Below are 22,333 nucleotides of genomic sequence, written 5' to 3' on the forward strand. Positions count from 1 at the left end.
AAACATTTAGGACTTATGGACTTCATTGAGAAACATTACCGTTCTATCTTGACTTAAAGCTTTCGTGACAGCAGAAATTCAAATGCTTGGGTCTTTTGGTAAAGTCACGTAGATAGGTTCAAAGAAAAAAAAACTACGACGTTTCGACCGCTTGTATTGCAATCGAAACGTAGATTTTTTTTTTTTCTTTTCTTTGAACCTATCTACGTGATTTTACCGAAAGACCCAAGCATATGCATTGCCGTTCTAATTTTAGGATTTCTGCTATCCAAAATACTTCCTGTGAACATATGATCCATATCTCAGTGAGTACAATTAAATTCTAGCAGGACTAAAAAATTGTTAGTACACCATTATACAACAGACACGATCAAAGAATGACACCTGTAGGACTGTCACCTTATGTTTTAAACAGTATTTGTAAATGTTTATTCTAAACTCAAAGGATTCACACTTTAAAAAATTCTTATAACACTTTTATGTAAAGGAAATTTGTCGTGTGATGTTCTTTACCGTTTTAAGGACCACCACAAGACACGATGGACACAATAGGTGATATATTCAGACGACGGCTTTGTTAGAAATGCTGGGAAGGACAAAACTACAGTACTCATGATCATTTAAGTATATTCTACATTAACAAATCCCATTTTAAGGTTAGAAATTGAACAGCCATTACGTTAGTGAGGTGAGCACAATTGCACAGTGAACACCAGTCATTCCATTTAGTCCAAGAACCCAGGCAAGAGATATTTCATTTGTACCACCTGAGGTGGCATGACTTTAGTGGTTCCAATACGTACATTTTGTGATGACTATTTAAAATAAGTGGGTTATCAAATAATTCACTATTAGTCGTCGTATGAATACATAAGTACGACTCAAGTTTTCCTGCTCTGGCCCATGGACTAATACTGAGAATCTGACCTCACTCTTGGAGGGCGACTGTGCAGACACATGATTTATTATCCTACACATGATTTATGATCCTACACATGAGCAGCTCAATGCTAGATTTCTAGGCGAGGTAAGTCAGGGCAAAAATGCAAATTAATTAATTCCAATGGACTGCAAAGCTTCACCTTCTAATCTGTTTGCATAACACTGCCCCTCGCTGTACTTTGGGCCAAAGAAAGCCATGATCAAAATATGACGATTATTTTTGTTAAGAGGCAATAATTGAAACCCAACGAATGCTTGTGCGTAAAGGGACCCCCCCCCCCTTTGGCGCCATTCTTTTTACTCTCCTACACAATCCTTTGCAAATGTGCAATGTTTAGGCTGGCACAGCTGTAACAAGGAAAAGTGAAGCTGCAAAATGGAACTCACTAGGTTAGTGTTACATGGCAATACGACAACAAAAATGATTAATTGTATAAACTATCAATTGGTTTTGCAACACTTCAGTACTACCGGTAAAAGAAAACGTCTGCATTTGACAAATTCTAGTTCAATATAAAGGGCAAAAGGTACAGCATCCTTTTACAGATTATTACACTTTAACATTTTAAGCACAACCTAAAATGGGCACCGTGCACAAAATAATCTCTCAGTCACTCATGAGCATCCCACGCTTTTTGCTTGACCTGGTGTTCTTAAATTTATTCCTGGTGTTTGGCTTCTGCAGAGCCACGACAGGGGAGCTCATCTCTCCAGCCTTGGCCTTCTTCTTCACGATATTCTTGTCGGAGGCAGCATCTGTATTGGTGGGGGTAGCTTCATTTGCCACTTGTTCCTCCTCGGTGATAGATATTTGCTCCTCTGCATCTGCCTCTGAGGTTTCCGTCTGGGTTGGGTCTTCTTCTGTGTAGCTGAGAGCGCCGTCTCGCTGAGGTTGCTCAGCAGTGGGTGGAGGAACCTGCGATAAACAGTGAGTTGTGGCATCTCTGCAAATAAAGGAGGGTTGACTGTGCTGTGGTTTACTGTGCAATGCGGCATTGCATCTGCGCACAAGACACGAGCTGGATTTGGTTGACGTAGCATCACATGGGTTTTCAAGTGATAACTTACCTTGACTTTGTACATTAGTATATCGAGGTTTGTAGAATACTTACATATTTATGTACATAAAATGTGTGCAACTAATTTTAGGTAAAGAGTGCTTAATGAATCGTCATGTACTTACATTGGCAGCAACGGAGGTGTCTATGTTCTCATTGGCAAGGGTTTGGCTGGACTGAGTGGAGACCACTTGTTTATTTTCACCGTTGTCTTGCTCCGCTGCTGCTTCGTCTGCTCCACTTGCATCCATAGCAGCGTTGCTGGTGTCTCCCTGCACGCAGTCTCCCTCCACATGGTCCGTCTCCACACCTGGAGCAGCGGCCGGCCCTTCGTCGTTTTCTGTTAATGCTGCCACCTCCCCTGGGCCCAGGGCCACGATGTCACTGGGTTCCTCCTCATCCTCCTTGTCGTGGACATCACGGCAGATTCATGGTGGGGAGTTGAAAAATTACAATGCAAAGAACATCAGGCTCAGGGATGAAGGTGGAATTCATTTGTGATACCAAGATGGGGCATTCCTCAGTCAATTAAGACATGTATTAGTATTTGTACTCATTTCAAAAGTGGCATATTTGTGTAATTTATGAGGAAATGGCTTAATTTAAACTAACATGGTTTTTTTACTTTACATTGAGGCTTTACACATTAAATTTGCCATCCATAACACAAGTAAAATTCTGTTTAGTTCAGCTTTAATATAAACTTAGTTTAGTTGGTTATTACTGAATAATACTGCATTAAAATTCAAAGTGTTAGGATAAAGAATCTGCATGAAAGTTCCATGACAATCCCGATCTTGTGGAATGCCCCCTAAATACAGCCAGTTTTCCATTTAGGAGAACTTCGGGGGAAGTTTTTGGAAGGGAGAGAGTTAAAACGACTAAACACTAAAACAGGATCCATTTACGTGCAAATAAGTTAATCAAATCTAAGTTTTTGCAGGTAACTGCAATATGGTAGCATTTTCAACAGACTATACTGTTTATACGTTTCGCACTTTACTAAGATAAACACATCTCACCTCTTCAGAGCCATCCACCAACACCACATCGGACGTGTGGATCTCGATTTCAACTTGCTGATTGTTCTCGTCTTTCTGTTCGAGCTTTATTCGCTTTAATCTGGAAGACAAATTGGTAAACACGGCCACTAACCCAAATGCTGCCGTGTGCCGCCGCGCAGAAAATTACTTGTGCACATCACCATACATATAAAGCACTGCTGGTTGCAGGCTTCCCCACGCTGTGCGGATTAAGGAGCGTTATTTAACCATGATTTATGCTGTCTATGGCTTGGTGAAGGTAGGGATCTCCGATTAGCGCCGTTGGCTTCGTACGGCAGGAAAGAAGTTCAGCATGCGTACATAAATCAGACAAGCAAGCAAGTACAGTAGTATCAACAATCTATTCTGCTGCACTGACACCTGCTGGTCACCAAGCAGTCACGCAGCATATAACACCAACGATCCTTCAGATGTATAATTACAGGTGGGGGCCCTCTTACTTTCTGCCGGCGTTTGAGCTGTTCTTGGGGGACTCCTGTCCTGCCAGCACCTCGGAGAGACACACGAAGAGCTCCTCCGAGTGGAGCCGTTTGTGCTTCACATCTCTCTCCTTAATAACGATCGGGGTTTCCTCGATCCCTGAAACCCAGCACACCATGTTACCTTTTGCTCTCCCCGTGAGAATGCCATTCACAGTGAGGTATTATACAGAACAAAATGCGTGGCCGTGTGCTAATAAACACAACGAAGAATTATTTTAAAACATGGTCGTGTTTTTAAGAGGTTGGAAGAGTGGATACTACTGTGCACTATGAAACTGGTGATCTGAGATCACCATCTCGGCCACAATATGCAGCAGCGAGTGATATCTTGGACCCTCTTTCCCAACCAACGATTCACCAGCCAGCACTCACCGGTGCAGTGAAGTATTTTAAGTGCAGTTTTATGGTATTAGGTTAAAAGAACCAAAATGTAATAACCTAATTTGCAAGTTTTGTTTTCGCCATTTTACTTGTTCTAGGAATCGACCAATTAACATTGGTTACCAAATAATTAAAAAGTACCCAACATCACTTGAGTGAAAAACAAACGTGCATACGCATGAAAATTCACATACACATGGATTTTAGAACGCTTTTCAACATGTGTTTGTCCTCGGAAGTAATTAATTAGCGATGATAAACATCCGTTCCAAGTCGCCACAATCAGATGACGTTACACATTTGTACATACGACGTAGAAAGATGCCATGCATTATTGCCTTCGATGCCAAGGATACTCGTCTTAGAGCTGGGGTTTATCGCTAAGATTTGGGCAACCGTTTGATCAAAGTGGCAGGTTTTCTATCGGGCAAGTCACTAACAACAACACATCTTTATATTAGTTTTTTATTTTACCATTGGATTATCTTTATAAGTTATCTTGCCCCCCCTACAAACATACGGACAGAAAAACAGAGATGGACATGGTTGATGCATTAACGCTTTCAATATTGGTTGGAAAGCATTAATAAGGCAATCTGGACTTTTAGATTGAAAGGGCAACCTGTGGTCAACTTAAACTGCACTTACGACAGGTTTGATCAAAATTAACTGACAAAAACGTGAAGTTGAACGCGCGTAAAAAACAACGGGAGGGGGGGGGGGGATGGTGGCATCACCAAGGGTGGACAAGGTCTGCGCTGTGGGCCTTACCAGAGTCGACGGACTGCGCTGGGTTTGATCTGGTTGCTGATTTTTGTGTCGTTGAGATTGACTCCTCATCTTCCTCCTCCTCACTCAGCATATTTCCTGATTGTGTTGTCCCGTTGACAACACAAGGGGTTAAAGGTGGTGGTTAAATGGATTCAAAGTTAAAATGTCCACTCAAGGAACACTGCATTGGTTTTTGTTTGGATACATGTGAATTAACGTCTTAAAAGACTGTATATGCCTGCAGCCTATCTATTTGAAAAATAGAAACATTTTCTGTATTGCTCTCTTTCATACAACATATGATTTTTTTGGTTATATTTAATTTTCAACGGAAGCAAAAAAAAAACTCGATAACTTACCATCTTCATCTTGAATCACCATCACAGGAATAGAATACCCCAACGGAGACCCTTCCTAAAACAGACAAAAGTGTTGAGTGAAACTGGACGTACTCCATCATGAACACAGAGATAGTCCAACATTTTGGGCAATCCCCCTTTTTCAGAACAGGAAGGGCAGATCGAAGGTTATTACAATATTTAATAATCATGATTTATACCCCTTCATCGATCACTACTGAAGGCCTCTCTATGCATGCCGTTCACTGCTGATTTTAGCCGCTACCTGGAATCGAACTGGGTTCGTAATACAGTGCACACTATTCACTGTGCAATCGCTTCTGCAACTGTTAGCGTTTACAATGTTTACATATATCTATCCCCTGCATCTACACCACTGCTAAATGTAATAAGATAGGTTGATACAATTTGAAGTCTGTACCATACCAGGGCCCCAACAAACACAACCTTCTAAAATGATTGCAATGGGAATTTGATCTCATGCAGCATAGGGTGACCAACCTGGCTGTTATGCTCTGGAGTATTGAGTGGCTTTGCATCACCATCACTAACGGGCGGTTCTTCTTCCTCTTCCGCTTCCTCCATATGCACCTCCTCCTCCTCTTCATCTTCAGAGGACATCTCTTCTGCTACATTTTTAATGGGCGGCTCGTTTTCCGTATCATCTGCGAGCGGCGTTAACTCCTTGTTGTCATCTGTTGGCAATTGCTCTTCATCTTCAACAAGTGTTGGCGTTTCGTCATCTTTGACAACCACCTCTTTGTCCTCCGTGGGCAGATCTCCTGTGTCTTCAGCTGTGACTTCGTCATCTGCACCATTGGAGATTAATGATTCCTCATTGCTGGAGGGTGACTGTTTCTCGATGTCATCTCCTGGTAGCTCTTCGTCTGCATCGCTCTGTAACAGCTGCTCTCCATCATTCGAAGGAGGAGCATGTGCTTGCATGACTTCCTCTGCGGATGTTTGTATGGCCACGCTTTGCCTCTCCACTGGTGTGTCTGCGATGTCAGTGCAGTTCTCTCTCCTCGGCTCTGTGAAACAGTGACACCACGGTAATGGTTGAGCAATCGGGGATTATCTCAGCACCATCTGCCATTCGCATTATTTCAACTATTTTGTATGTGGACTAGAATTAAAAACGTTGTGATACTGTATGGATATACTAAGATGTCTGGGGCCTCTGGCAATCGGTGCATATGGTATGACCTTAAAAAAAATTCAGTCCTTAAAAATACCACTCACACTGATTTCATGAAATAATATTGTATTACAAGTTCATGTTTTTTTTACTTTACGTCAAAAATCAATATTCCCATGCTGTAATTAGCACTGGGTAGTGCTTATCTCTAACAGTGGCCCTGAGAAAATGACCTACATTCCATGTTCTTGTTGAGAGGCCCAGTCTCTCTCACAAAAACAACCACAGCTGTAATGTCACCCAGTGATGCTGGTTTTACACAGGAGAGACAGGTACAATGAACCCTGCCCGGGATGGGAACTCACAACCGTAGGATTATGAGCAGTTGTTCCAACTGACCCTGTAAATTAAACTAATGAGTTGTTGCACAAATTATGCAACCTCACTGTCAAATAAAAAAAAAAATCTACCTAATAATATGGCATGTCATTTTGATGGTAATTGTCAATAGTTTTGGAAATTGCAGCTTATTTATGCAACAAGACAGTGAGTTAACAAACACATGAAATGTTAAGCATCATCACCATCCAAGAGTGCAAAGTGCAAGTAAAAGTCAGTTTTTGAGTCCATCAGATACTATGTTTTTTTTTTAGCATTTCTCTCATCAATAAAGGTAGTCAAATTATTTATACCAGAATTACAGTTGCAATTAACACACGATACCCAAGTATAAAGCCACAATATAATACTGAGTACCCAAATTAAAATTGTCTAAAATGATGTATGTCTAAAGTTGTGGAACTACTCTACTTTATCCGACACTAACAACAATAATCCAAAATAAAAATAGCCCCTAATAAACGCTGAAAACACAACTGTTAAAAGCTGATGAAACCGATAACGCTGCTGCTGCTACACACCAGCAACGTACGGGGCGTTTATAAGCGTGTGAATGTCGCACTGTGACTTACTCTGCTGGGGGATCGGCGTACTCTGCAGCTTCTTCCACACATTCACCCGCTGGTACGGATCACCAGGAGCCTGCACCTCCCACAGTAGGTCCAGCTCATCCGGGTACTGCTGCAAATATCTTTCCACCACTGCAATGAAATAAACACCACCACTACATCGTTTTAATTGAAGGTAGGCAGAGTGACGATGTTACAAAGCACATGCCATTGGTGGAAAGCAGTCTAAAAAGTGAGAATATATCATTATGTGTGTGTGTATATATATATAATGTTTACTCATGCAGCAAAGACTCATTGAGTCTAAAGACTTTATCAGCAGAGTCGTAAACTTGGATGTTTGGCAAATTCCAATTTAAGCAGTGTTTTGCATGTGGTAGAAAATGAGTCGTGAAGAAAACGCACATATATGACGGATAATAAAATAATACATAGATGGAATCAATAACCATTTTTGTTGTTCTGCCATTTCTTGACCATTCCTGTAGCTCATCGGGAATGACAGTTTCACAAATGTCAGTGATCCATCAACCCTCGTCTCCCAAGTGCTGCATTAGAGGCCCTTACCTCTCTCCCAACCTCAAATCTTGAATGTTCTATCAGTGCACATGACCGTGTGTCCTTTTAGAATATACGAAGTAGCAGCTCTACAACCAATATTCAATGCACAATTAATGTAAATCAACAGTTTATATACTGCAGTTGTGGTAATCAATATTATTGCATGCAGAATATGTATGGAAGACGCATATTGGGGCGTTTAACAATAAACACTTGGTGATATTTAATGACTGAAACGATGAAGATCTTCAGCCATTTATTCTCAAACAAGTAGCTCACGATGGGATATGCGATGTTTAATTGCACACACATTTCGTGCAGTAGTCCTGCGTGCGGGAGGGGGCATCACCTCGACACATGGCAGGAGGCAATGGGTACTTGAGGCCTAGCTGATCGTCGGGGAAGCTCCGTGTGAAGTCTTGCAGCATGAGGAGGCCCAGGCGTTGCCCGCGACATTTCCGCGTCACGAACATGGAGTCCAGCACGGGCAGCTTATAGTGGAGGCTCACGAAGCTCGTGCACAGACTCCCTGCAAGAGACACGCACACGCGCCACCCCCAACGCGTGGGGGGTACACACCAACACAGCAGCGGTCAGCGCACAGCTCCTCCATCCTCACAGCTGTTAGCAGCTCGTGTAAAAGGTGCGGATGGGTAACATGATTTCATGTGGTATGTTCAAATAAAGGGAGGAGTGTAGAGACAGTGGTTTGTGGACTCTACTATAAACCTGATGACATCAGTTTGATTCCCAGCAATGACTAAGATCAGTGTGAATGATATCTGAACCGGTTCTAGACCTCAGCCCCTTCACCAATCTGCACTGAGCAGCATCGTGAATTAGTCAAACAACCCCTGTGGCGAGAGCTTCATCCAGCACTAGATTGATAAATGGCTGTAAATCATTCTATCTTTTTTATTTAACAAAACAAAAGATGAAATGCGGCAGAGAAACATGGAGAAGTGCATGCTTTGAATAGCACGGACACAGAAAGAGGAAGACATGGATTCGAGGAGAAATGCGAGTTAAAGACATTGACTGCCAAGAAATAGCAGACTTAAATAGGACACATTGCGCATAGAGATGGCAGCTGGTGATTTAGACTTAGGACAGTTGAGCCAAAGGAGGTAACATGCCTGAGTGGAGGTATAGTGATGAAATCAATTCATGTGCAGGAGCTATCTACGTTGGATTGTGCGGCTGTGCAAAATGGTGACAGCTTGGAGAGGCCTTCATCCAGCAGTGGGTTGACCATGGCTGACAATGACTGAAACCAGGTGAAAACTCGATGAGCTGCACATTGCCCTTGCAGATTTGCTTGTTGTAAATGTTACAGTGCAGAAGAGGTAAACCTTACCGCTGTCAACTATTGGCTGTAAGTGAAAGCACAGCAAGCCACAAATAGCATTATCAAGGCACGTACATCAGTTAATCACGCATGTGTCTGTGTTTGTCAAATTTCACACTTAATTTCTAATTTAGCAATCTTTGGAAGAACGTAATCAACCAGGCTATGCGTTAACTGTGTGTTAACCGACTCTGTGTGTTGCATTGCATTACATTTCCAAATTTTTTGCTAAGTTCGTTTTCTCAAACTTCCTATTTCTCTCTCTAAAATTTACCGGGCTTGTATAGGTACATCTGCTCTTTCTCACCCCCCCCCCCCCCAGCCGCTGCGGGTTGGATTTCCTCACAACTCTCTCATTGACATGATCATTTCTTTGCTCCGGACACCCCCACATCTCTTTCTGCCCCCCCTCTCTATTTAAGGCCTCGACACAGAGAGGCGTTGTGTGTCTATGTGTGTGTCTGTGTTGTCTCTCTGCTTGTGTGTCTGTCTGTGTGTTTTTTGTCTCTCTCTAAAATGTATCAATCTTTGGATGAACGTAATCAACGAGGTAGGGTGTTTACTGTTGTGTTGGCCGACTCTGTGTTGTATTGCATTGTATTTCTAAGTTTACTAGGTTTGTTTTCTACCTGATGACGATTGCTTGTGTTGCAATCGAAACGTCGTATTCTATTATTTAATTTATTTTCTTTCTACGTGACTTTACCGAAAGAACCAAAGAGTTAATCCACGCATGTTCTGATTTAAAAAGTCTCTCAAAGCATTGTTCTCATCCTGCAAAAACAAATGCATGAGGATACTTGATAAAAGCAAACACAATAAGCTGGCGACGTTTCATTTTAAGTAGATTTGAAAAGTAGACACTTTGTGAAAGAGTAGTAAAACACGTCATAATGACCTTTCAACCAATCCAGCAAACCATGAAAGTGTTAAGTTTAACATAATCAACAAATTGCAATTCACGTTGTATACTAATGCTGCATGTTCCATGTTACATAAGCATCTAAACTACGTCTTCAAAGACGGATTGCAGCACAACATGGATAATCTGAAAATCCCTTGATCCATTTGGTTTTCACGTCCGCAAACATATCATGATGGTCCTTCATAATCCAGCATTACTCGGTTGCAAGTTGGGAAAATCGGGGAAACTGTGAGGAGCCAGACACCGTTCTTCATGACAAATTTACCAAACAAGTGAAATGTGTAGCCATTGTACAGGTATGCTCATAAATCAACAGTGTGACACTGTTTTTGGGGTTGCTCATCATCAACATGTATAACACCTTTCACACACAGCATGGAAAAAGCATCTTGCCTAAAACTACCAACGTAGAACACGTTAACATAACATAAGCAAGTGTTGCTTAAATGCCAAGGCATTTGCAATAATTGTTGGGGTTGTTAGTAAAGTTTTCCATCATTTCTAAAGAACAATTGCAAACCAATGACCTCCCAATGCCACACTCCGAAAATGTTAATCAGACGTCATGTTTGACCAGCTGACTGGCTAGAGACACCCATATTGTTGTAGCTCATAAAAAAAGACGTTGAGAAATGCTGAAGCAAACCCATGCGATGTGCAGCTATAAAGACAAAAGCTGTTTAGAAAACAATACAGAATGACATTTCACCACCAGCCAATGCGCGTGACTCAACATGGCCACGGCAAGCTCAGTCATGGCCAAATGAACCGCCGACGACTGCTTTAAATCGTTAAGTTAGCGGGTGGTGAATGAAGGTAGGAACAAAATCAAATATTACTAAGACTATGATACTCTTTGGTTCTTTCGGTAAAGTCACGTAGGTATAAAATAAAATAAATTAAATCACGTTTCGATCGCAACACAAGCAATCATAATCAGGTGGGAAAACCACAGCAAGAAAAATTTTGCTAAAGTGGGAGAGAGATATCGTGGTAAGAGGTTATATGGGTAAGAGAGGGGGGAGGGGGGGGGGCAAGGGAGGGGGTAGGGGGAGGGGAGCGTTGCGTGGACGCTAGGAGAGGGAGACGTGAAGCACGCAACGCTACGTGACTTTACCGAAAGAACCAAAGAGTATGGATCCCTGCAGTCATGAAAACTTCAAATCTAGGACTTTGATAATTAAAACTTCTTGCGATTTTATCAACTGTCGCAATCTAATTCAAGAATATATTTTCTACACTGGAAAAAACTGTAACATCTGTAGTGGCCGTAGGTTTCATTAGAACCAACTTAATTTTTATTTTAGTTTTTCTTCCAATTCCGTTCCAATAACATGTACGTCATCGGAACTAAATTTTAAGAAAAACTGATGACGTACACCTACACCATCGGAATATAAAATGATTGAGAGCATTCATTTTTTTTCAGGAGGGTAATTTCAGGTGTTTGCAAGAGGGGGTGATGTTGGTATGTGTAATCCCATTTGAGCAATTTGCAGATAATTTTTTATTAATGGGATGTTTGGCCAGTATTATTTGCAGTGGTTTTATTTCTTATGGGAGAAAACCGAAGAACCCAGAGGAAACCCAATTAGAAATGTGGGAGAACGTATAAACTCCACAGAGATAAGCACCCAAGCATCAAACCCAGATGCGTCTTGCCGTGAGGCACAAGTGTTACCAATGTGCCATCGTGCCAGAATCAAGATTGCAAAGTTTTTAAAGAAAATTTCCAGAATTTTTTGGATAACTGACAGTGGAAGGAGAGATGGAGCAGCAGCACCTGTGGGCTTGACGCTGTAAAAGCCCACGGCTTCGCCGTCTTGCCAAAGCAGCTTCGCGTGCTCGGTAGGGGAGTGGCAGAGGAAGGTCCACTCGGCAGCATCCATCTCCCGCGTGCGGTACACGAGGCGATTGAGCGTGTAGAGAACCAAGCGCTCACCCACACTCCGAACCTGCGCACAACGGCCACGGCCAGTAGTGTCCCGTTACAAACCAGGCGTCCACAATACACAATAACGACCAGTGGGAAGCTCGTTGAGGTTAAATGGTAATCAAGTCAATGCAGTTCTCTGGAAGCACCCCCGCTCCACCACACAAACGCTCCCTAATAGCAGATGCCTATTCATTGTACGATTTTGAAATTGGTGACACACTAGACAATTTCAAAATGGTAGAGTGGACAAGCAGCACAAGGGCTAAATCACGAGAGCAATGTTAAATATTTTTTCATTGTTTCAACCTGGTTGCATAGACTACATATGACTCATGATTAATCGAAATAGTTCGAGCGGTCTCGTAGTTTTCCAGTCAAACGTATATACGGATTATTCACGTTTATAACAGCTGTTTCTTGTATGGTTTTTGCTACTCCTTTTTGTATTTGTAACCCACGTCTCCCTTGAAAAAGAGACGTGTAATCTCAATTGTTTCTGACAAAGTTGTAGGGATTCCTATCCATTACAATTTTATCACTGAATTCCTACAGTACTGTTAAGTTTGCCAGTTTCTTAGTTGTGCTAGTTTTTAAACATTCAATTTAAAATAGAGAAGCACTGCAACCAAGTAAAAGAATATCATTAATGATAAAATAAAAAAATAAAAATTGATTGATGACAGAATGAAAAAATGGCTGTCTAATGAACTGTATTTTAGTAGGTACACATGCACTATTTTAATGCATTTTGAAGAATTACCATTAATCAAAACAAAACCATGCGTTCAGTGCAGGGCCAAAGGCAATATAAATCACAATACAATGATATGACATGAGAATAGGTTTTCCCCTTTTTTCTGGCAAAAAAACAGGTGTTAAGATGTTAAAACACCAAACTGAAACCTTTTTACAAGGAATCATGTCTGCATTAACCACAATACTTGTGGTCAGAATGCAAACAAAAACACTCTGATAGTATATGTATTGTCTTTGAAACTGATTGGTCCACACCAGAGACAGCTTTCTTTTGAGCCTAGTCTCAAAACGGTGTTAGACCAGAGGACGTTCTCGTTTGAGACTCGGCTCGAAAGAAAGGTGTCTCTGGTGTGGACCAATCCGTTTCAAAGACAATGCATATACTATCAGAGTATGTTTTTGTTTGCATTCTGACCACAACTATTGTGGTTAATGCAGACGTGATTCCTTGTAAAAGGTTTCAGTTTGGTGTTTTAACATCTTAACACAGCTGTTTTGTTGCCAGAAAAAAGGGGAAAACCTATTCTCATATTTTGGTAATGGTAAGGGAGGTCCCATAATGATATGACACTTAAAAAAGACAAGCCACCAAAAAGCCAAATTAAAACTCGTAATTTCTCCACATGGCTTGAACAAAAGGCAGGTTAGTTCCTATTGAGAACCAACAATTGGCCAGAAAGATCTGAATAAAATGTGTGGCTGTAAAGTGAATAAAAACATGCAATTAAAAAACTATTAAAACCAAATGATCTTTGCTCTTATTCACTAGAGCCCTGCCCTGACCTGTATGATACCATTTCGGGTGGGGTCTGCTGTCTTCAGGATCTCTTCCACTGCCCACCAGTCATCGTCCAGGTAAAACGCCACAGCTGAGCTCACAGGAGAGACAGGCCCACATATCAATGCTTCACTTAAGTATCTGCCAGCACCCACATTAGTTACTAATAGGTGTATTTCCTCTGGGTGACCACCATGCCCAACACGGATCAATTATTTTCCATCTAGTTTCCCACCCACTCCCATGACTAAAAGAGCATATGTGCACACACTATGCACATTGATATAAAGTTACCACGGTGCATATATCCTTCCAATGAGACAAATATCCACCCATACCCCCTATGATCTGACCGGAAAAGGAGAGAGATCATCTCCTCGCCACTTGCTGCGGACTCTGGGGAAGAGTGGGAGCTGCTAATCCTTCAAAAAACGATCTTTATGCAAGTGCTAAACCTTACATTTTTGTTTGGCTTTCAGAACCCGCAGGTATTGCTAACAGGACATTGCTGCCAAGAAGGTGGGTGTGGCACCCCCACCTAAGAAGAGTACCGCCTGACCAAAGACCATTATGACAGAGGCCATGACACTGAATCTGTAGTGGCACATTAATGGATGTGGCATCATCCAGGTCGCTACTCTATGAACTTCCTGCAAGACGACCTTGCGAGCGCTGGCCCAGTATGTCGCCACTCCACCCTGACAATGGGTGGAGTGCACTGCCACCCTGCGTGAGATCCGAGATCAGCCATAACACGGGGCACTTGCAAGATTTTTACCGAGCGGCCACGAGAGGCTGCCTCGCCCTTTCGATTGGGGCCAAAGAGGAAAACATCTGGTCTGTTGGATGGAATTACTGTGATTTGATGTTGCAGTGGAGCGCATCTTCCCTGTGACTTCCATTGATTGCCTCACGAGAGAAAGAACATCATTAAATGAATAAGAGAAGAAAGAAAAAACTTGCACTAAGGTGCAGAAGTAGGGTTTGCCTCCTGCAGTAAAAAATACCGTTACACATGTTGGAAAGAATACCTCACAATATCATAAAGCGGGACAAAAACTACGTATCAGTGTATTGTCGCGAGTGGTGTTTTGTTACACAACTGACAAAAACTGATTTTTTTATTGTCCTGGGAAGACTTACAGCTTTCTCCCAAAAACTACCTCCAAAAGAGGACCCTATGGAGTAGAGAAGGTGAGGTTTGCTTAATCTGTGTCATCTCATAGGTATGGGAGGGGAGTGGGAAGCCAGCTGGAGAGGACCGACTCTGCATGGTCTCATGGTCAACTGGAAGAATACTTCACTAAATGATGTGGGCAATGCCAGGCCGTACATAAAGAGAAAACTGCAGCAACGAACACATTAGCCCATCATTATCAACACACCTGACACACAAATGGAAGAGTAAAAACTCTCCAGTGTGCGACTATGGTCATCCAGAACAGACCATACAACATATAATGACGCAATGCTCAATCCACAAATACAAAGGAGACAAGACAGCAATACATTCCGCTGCTCCGGACGTGATTACCTGGCTTGACCACCTGAATGTGAAATTGTCGCCGTTGCTCTGTATCTATATCAGCCTTACGAAAGTAGAAGCAGCACACGTCACAAGTGCACAAATTTGATAGCAATGGGACTCTCACCTGTGAATGCATCTTCGGGAGAAAACAAAGCAAGAAGCTTGTGCTGGGAGCTTACACCATAGAGCAAAACAAAACCAACCGAAGTTGCTGTTATCGGGACCTGAAATAGAGAAACAAAATGTAAAACAACCATAACATATATGCAAAACAATTGTATTAATTTGTATTTGCCCAGATCAGATGGTTGTGTTTTTATACATAGAACATCTCTAAGTGTGGGTTGCAACATGAAATTTGTACCCGCGAAAGTGAGACAATGCGTGTGATTCTGTGAAGTGTGTTCTCTTGCTCAATTAACGGCTGCATACTGTGAGGATATGATAATAGAGCATGCTCAAGATACTAGTCATCTTATCTAAGTAGAGATAAAATAACCATTATTAAATGTCATTGATTTTTAGGCTAAATTATTAATGTAACTTATGAGTTATTATAATAGCCGCTTAATGCTGGTTGTTTTTTTATTAAATTGGACTCCCTTATATTTTGTTACTCTTGTAATGACATGATGACACCTGTTGGCTGGCAAAGGGAAGCATGGGTACTGGCACCGCTAAGACAACATCCAATCTGAAAGGGAGAGGTATCTGGGGCAAAGGTAACAGGTGGGGTTGGCCGAGATGCTCCGGGAACCTGCTGGAAGGTTCCACGATAGGACGTGGCCGGAGGCGAAGCCTAGCCACGCCTGGGGAGATATAAGCGGGGGCCGAACAGGGCACGGGGTTCGTGTGTGGATTCTTGGATCCGGACTGCGTCGCTGCTCGCCGTCATCTCTCTCCGTCGTCCGGCAACGTGGAACATCTCCTGCGGGGTTTCCATCGCCATCCTCGTCACGCGCCAGTCAGTGGCGTAGCCGAGTAAGGGCGGTGGGACCACGCCGAGTGATTGGCCGTGTGTATAGCCAGTAGAGACGTTAATATCTAAAGTGTTGTACTCAGAGTGGGAAGGATAAGGTTGGCCTGTGTCGTGCCCGTGTAAGAAATAAAAGAAGTACCGTCTACACGTGTCGTGGATGTCACTCATTACACTCTTATTATAAAGCACCAATGGTGAAAAATATGCAAATCTCCAATGCAAGGAAATGTTTATCCTGTTAGATATATATTTTATTATTTACCACGGAGCACAGCATTTATTTCTTAATTTTGTTAGCTTGCATCTCCAGTGCCTAAAATAATGCTTTGGAACTTTGGAGCAGGCCCTCAACAGGGCATTAAGTGATATGACCAAACACATTCTGCAGTTTTCAATAACAGCTCAATTCTGGGTCCAATGGTACTGCACTTGTTATTCAATAACATATTCAACATCTGTTTTGGAGAGCAGCGGGATGAGGTCAGGCATGAGTGTTCAGGATTGCAAGTATACTAATATATAAACACCCAACCAGAGGTGCACCCCTCCCAAACATGTACGCCCCCGGATTGGTTGAAGTGCCTCATGTGACCGCGAGTAAGAGACGGGCGAGTGAAAGTGAGGAGACGAGTGAGTGAGAGTGAGGCAGAGCCGTGCTCTGTCCACTGCTGGCCTGGGAGAGAGCCGTACTCTCTCCACTACTGCCCTAAGGCAGAGCCGTGCTCAGTCCACTACTGCCCTGAGGGAGACATGTAAGTGACAGTGAGGCAGAGCGTGCTCCGTCCACTGCTGCCCTGAGGGACCCCCGTGCTCTCCACTGCTGGCTTGAGGGAGAGCCGCGTTGTCTCCACTGCTGCCGTGAGGGTGCCAGACACGCTCTCTCCACTGCTGCCCTGAGAGCCGCGCTCTCTCCACTGCTGCCCTAAGGCAGAGCCGTGCTCGGTCCGCTACTGCCCTGAGGGAGAGCCGCGCTCTCTCCGCTGCTGCCCTGAGGCAGAGCTGTGCTCTGTCCACTGCTGCCCTGAGGTAGAGCCGCGCTCTCTCCGCTGCTGCCCTGAGGGAGAGCCGTGCTCTCCACTGATGGCCGCCTGAGGCTCACGCTCCCGGGGTGCGCTCCGTCGCTTTAACATGTTCTGTGTTCATATTTTGTTTGTTGCGGTTGCACGCGACTCAAGAGCCGCATGGCTCACAGGGCTATACCTAATCAATGAAACTTTAAACCTAAGACCCCTTAAGAGCTTCCAAATAATCCTAACAGTTCTTTCACTGATTAATAAGTGATAGCTCTTAGAAGTTAATGTCAATATGACAACTAAAGTTTAGATATTTTCAATCATTCACATTAAAGTGACATCGCGGGATCATCAGAAAAGGTATGTAGAGTGAAAGTTTTAAGTGAAAGCCACGTAAAGCTGCTCTTATTCGACTTATTAAAAGTCCTCAAGTACAGCGAAGCTGTTCGCGTTGTTTTTTAGCACCTATGGCGCCCCCCAACAACCTAGTAGGAACAATATTGGTACTATTTTGTCCATCTGCAGATGCTAGAAATAAATAATACATACTTCGGTGCTTAGCTCACGTAATTTTAAACTCTTAGTTTTATGTAGCGCATATAACCACCAAGGTCTCCTAAAACTGCGTGCTGCTCAAAGGGGCAAAGTTGCATAACCACAAAATAAAAAAATATATAAATTAACTGTGGCTCTTGTAGTTTTTTTTTATCAAACAACAGTGTGAGGCTGGAGGAGTGTGGAACCTTGCGGCCATTGGGGAGCTTGAAGTATTCGGGGTTGTTTGGGTGGCAGTGGAGTAGGTTGTCCAGGTACGATCTGGCCGTTCTCTCCAGGACTTCGTGAGACGTGTCCACCAAGAAATCCACCGGGAACTGCATTTCTATAAAAAAAAGCACCCAAATGATCCCACGATGCAGTTGTGCGTGCCTATGTTAGGCAGCCTTGTGCCTTTTCATGCTCTGTACATACAAGCATTCATTGAGTTGAGTGAAAAACATTTGATACACCTTGCTAAAAAGCATATTTATTCATTGCTAGTGCATGAAAAACACATTTTTATGTGCCTAGGAAGGCATATAACATTTTAGTCTGCATTCCTTCAACTCAGCATGCAGTTGCTCAAACATTTTGGGCGAGCTACAAAACTGCGCCATACACATTAAGAATTGGTTACACAAGCAAGCACATGTGTGCATGATTTGCATGGCACCGTGATCCCATGAAATTACATTTGGTGCACATGTTCATTTACTTTGAGTTACGTGGAGCATCTAATTTACTAATGGTAGCTCAGTTGGTATGCCTTGTGAGGCAAAGTTAAATTTACATGACTTTTACAATCAGGACAACCACTAGGAGGGCATACCGCTTTTGTATACCCTTTTGTTGGGCCTATGGTGGCATTGCGATTGAAAATTGCACTGCCACCTCGCTCAATGTTTTTCCTTTTCCTTTACTTTCCTTTATATTATAAAAAAAAATGTCCTGCAGTGAAAGGGTGGTGTAGGCTAACAGTTGGTAGAAATGGAAGGTATTAAGCAGGTGGTATGCCTGGACTGTGGACATGGCTGGAAATTGTGTTCTGTTGCATTGCAGTGACCTGGCCCAGGTTTTAGTAATCTGGCCCAGGTCACTGGCACTTGCCTGGGCACTGACACAAATGGTCTAGTTTTAAAAACAATTAAACTGAATGGGCCCTCACCTGGCCTGAAATAAACTACATGAATACATGAATTAATGGTTTATATTACATTAATGTTGCTAAGTTTTCCCATTTTTTATATCCGCTGAAAAGTTTGTTACTAATCATCCTCTATAATGAAATAAAGGTTGAATGAAGAGCTATTTTTCCAAATGACTGAATCTCTGCACGCCTGATTGGTTTGTCAACTGTAATCAGGATTTAGCATAGCATGCAGGCTGGACAGTGGCTGCAGTCGGCACACAAATAAAACGCACAGAAGACCAGTTACAATGCTCAATACTCACGCAATATACTTTAAAATCTGAACCAAATTCATACCGGTTTTTTTCCAACCTTGCCATGGATATATTGTTTTACTTCAACGGAGATATAGGACATGCATTTATAACAGTGGGAAGTGGTAGACACAGGAGGTGGCTACTGGCAGGAATTCCTTTACAGTACTCACAGACATTACATTTAACAGTAAAATACCATACATGCCACACAGTACAGCACACATGCACTGCATATTCCGATTTCCATATTTAAATTAAACCATATTATTAACAGAGTAGACCACAACTGCAATCTTGATAGCTTCAAGTTAATATGATCAGGCAACTTAACAAAACAATATTTTAAACACGATAAAATTACACTTATACATGGTTTTTGTGAGCAAAACCATTATAATGATCACCTTAATGGAAATCTATTTTTTTTTACAATCAACTAGTTTCCAAAAGTTTTTACCATTCCAATGAATGAGCAATCAGGTTGGTGTGTGCCATCCATCCAATACATGGACAGCTTATGACCATAAACCGTTCCACCTATCATGGGTACAAGGATATCCCCTGCACACTCATGGCGGCTGCCGTTTGGTTTTGCTGTGTGTGAATAAGAGAGCACCAACTCTCTCTCTCTACTCGGCCTAGCGTTCATAATCCATAATGCACCACCCTGGGCAATTTGGAAGCGAATACTGAACAGACGACTGCCATGCCAGAGCACATCTACATCACCTCACTGAGCCACGGCTTACATAACTGGAGATAGGATTTGCATATATCAGTAAACAACCTAAAATGCTACTGACCGAAAACATGTGGATTATAACATGTACGTCACAACCACAAGTTTATCGTAATTTATATACTATATAATTAATATATGCAGACAAAAAATTCAAAAGCTTAAGGTAGTCAGTATGTGGGGACTGAAATTTACATACGCAACAGACTTGCCTTGCGGCAATTTTGGCAACTGTTGTGCATCAAATGCATTCCATGTGATATTTAAACTAATCTCTGCTGTTTTGCTTACTTTGTATGTAAGTCGCTCATTGTGAAGTTCAATTGTATTTTTTGGTTTCGAGGCCAACCGGCCATATGAACAAGCTGTATTTAGAAAAGGTTTTTTCTACCATGGATAGCATATGCAGTATACCGTAGTACAGTAGAAAAAGATATAGTCGATATAAATACAAAAAAAGGCATTTGATTAAGTGTCAATTTCTGTACTATTTCAAGGGCTTGACAAAATACTAAAGCTTAAATAAATTATATAAAATAATCAAAACCATTTATAAAAAATAACATCTACACTAAGTTTACATGATGTAATAGTGATTATGACAACCAATGGCAATTAATTACAGGGCATAATTGAGTAACTGTACTTAACAAAGGCGAGAGATATACGAGCCAAACAAAAGTCACGCACAAGTTGAGTGAAGAAAATACTTGTTGGAAGGACAGGATTGGAAACCAGCAGGACATTTACATTTACCTGTGGATCAAGATCATAATGATGAAGAGGCAAACTAGTGGGATGGATAGTTTTTAGAATGTGATCATGAAAAGCAAACACCAATCAAGATCAAATAAAAAAAAACATTTTCACACAGCGAACGTTAACAGCGCACAACGAAAACGGGGCTCACAAAATGAATAAACCATTAAAAGTGCGCAAGGACAGAAAGATAACGCACACGGATGGGATCAGGCAACAAACACAATATCGTGATCTCATGCTTGGGTAAATAAGTGGGGCTACGGGCAGGCCACCCTCACAATGGTCCATGAGGAAGGATAACACCACCGCGACTGCGATGGAGTGATGATGGGATCTGAAATTTCTCCATCCTTGACGCACGATGGGGGAATAAGTTCAGCAAGCCGAGTGCCAACCACCAATGTGAGATTGCGATTCCTCCTCCTCCGTTCACGGTGTTCGACTAAAAGTGGCTTTACTCTCAAAGGACGGGTCCTTAAGATGTGCCCCATGTGCAGGAGCGAGATGGATTGTGGTGAGGAGGGTGGCATGGAAATGTGGGTGTGTAGGCCTTCAGCCTGGTGGTATGCTCACGAATACTGCGTATGCTTTACGCATTAAAATTAACTATAATATCGAGAAGGATAAAGCCCGAATACCACAGTACAGTAGTGAGGTGCCCATCAAGTACACTACGTTGAACACATGGAACTTAATTAAAAACCTAACACTTAATACAACTTAAACGTTTGGTAATCCAGAGTCGCCGTTACTGAAACAAAAACAACTTCATGATGTTGTAACTACTTAGTAGTTAAATGTACAAATTGATTTAAGATATAACCTCAACGGCCAGTTTACATTCGTTCATTTCCATAACGTAGCAAATCGTTAGAGTAACTTATCTTGAAACATTGTCTATTAACACCATTTATTAAAAAAAACCTGAATTCCACTTTAATTTAAAACCATAAACCTCCTCCTCCCTATCAATGTAAACACACCCATGGACGATTTGAAATTCAACTTAAACATCGCATTTATTATTCTAATTTCGTAAAAAAAATTGCAAGAAATATCTTTAACAAGTAGCACATGTACGTTCACTTCAATTCGGCTTTCTTTAAAACCCATAAACTCGACAAAAACGCAACACCGTATTACAAAACATTCACGTAGCCAATGCAACAACACTAGCAAGAGGGCCACAGAGACACAATACGGGGAGAAGAAATACCGCAATTAAAAAATAAAACGCACACAAATGTATACATTTTTAAATGTCTCACCACACACACCGGGTACCGTCCACGCTTGCTCCCCTGTGCCCCTTCACTGACTCGTTAATTTGTATAAAAAAAATTGCCAATGACTATCACAGCGATCACCTTCACACAGCCACCGGGGCCGATCGTCTTCTCGTCTCTGCCGGGGTTGGCGGTGGGTGGCCCCCAACGTGGGCATCGACTTACGGGGGTGTTACGTGCGTGCGTGATGACGTACGTGCGTGATGACGTGCGTGCGTGATGACGTACGTGCGTGTTGACGTACGTGCGTGATGCAAAATCGGCGTGCGTCGTGGCGTCACCGGCTCCGATTTGGCGGACGTGCGTGCGCGATGAGGTCATAGGTTTAACCCCCTCCCCCCCGCGCGCGATGATGTCACCAGCGTGTAATTTGCGTACAGGTTTGCGTGATGACGACATACACTCGCTTGGACCGGGTCGCGTGCGTGCGCGATGGCGTCACTGATCTTCGCTAAACCCCGACGTCCATGCCCCCAACGCGTGCGTGAGGAGATTGGCGGGGCTTGTGCGTGGTGACGACATTCTCGGCCGAAACGCGTGACGTACCTGCTCACGCTCGCCCCACTCTCCGCATGA

The 22,333-nt window shown here is 42.5% G+C and overlaps 1 protein-coding gene across 4 annotated transcripts; it reads right to left on the reverse strand.

Annotated features, from left to right (window-relative positions):
- Positions 1 to 400: 400 nt before the first annotated feature.
- On the reverse strand, positions 401 to 21,933 carry FAM169A (family with sequence similarity 169 member A). Of its 4 annotated transcripts, none has more exons than XM_078600054.1 (14): positions 21,839 to 21,933; positions 17,731 to 17,867; positions 15,120 to 15,219; positions 13,473 to 13,558; positions 11,781 to 11,952; positions 8,074 to 8,253; positions 7,167 to 7,295; positions 5,559 to 6,088; positions 5,058 to 5,112; positions 4,699 to 4,794; positions 3,505 to 3,643; positions 3,023 to 3,122; positions 2,126 to 2,404; positions 401 to 1,858 (listed from the first exon to the last, which is right to left on the reverse strand). In XM_078600054.1, the coding sequence occupies exons 1-14, from the start codon at positions 21,912 to 21,914 to the stop codon at positions 1,550 to 1,552; spliced, it is 2,388 nt and encodes a 795-aa protein (XP_078456180.1). In that variant the 5' UTR covers positions 21,915 to 21,933; the 3' UTR covers positions 401 to 1,549. The 4 variants fall into 4 exon arrangements, with proteins under 4 accessions (XP_078456180.1, XP_078456181.1, XP_078456182.1 ...); XM_078600055.1 differs by having other exon boundaries at positions 21,740 to 21,879; XM_078600056.1 differs by having other exon boundaries at positions 21,749 to 21,872.
- Positions 21,934 to 22,333: the final 400 nt, after the last annotated feature.

Source organism: Lampetra planeri, chromosome 13 (assembly GCF_965212315.1).
Source record: "Lampetra planeri chromosome 13, kcLamPlan1.2.h2, whole genome shotgun sequence".
NCBI classification, from domain to species: domain Eukaryota; kingdom Metazoa; phylum Chordata; class Hyperoartia; order Petromyzontiformes; family Petromyzontidae; genus Lampetra; species Lampetra planeri.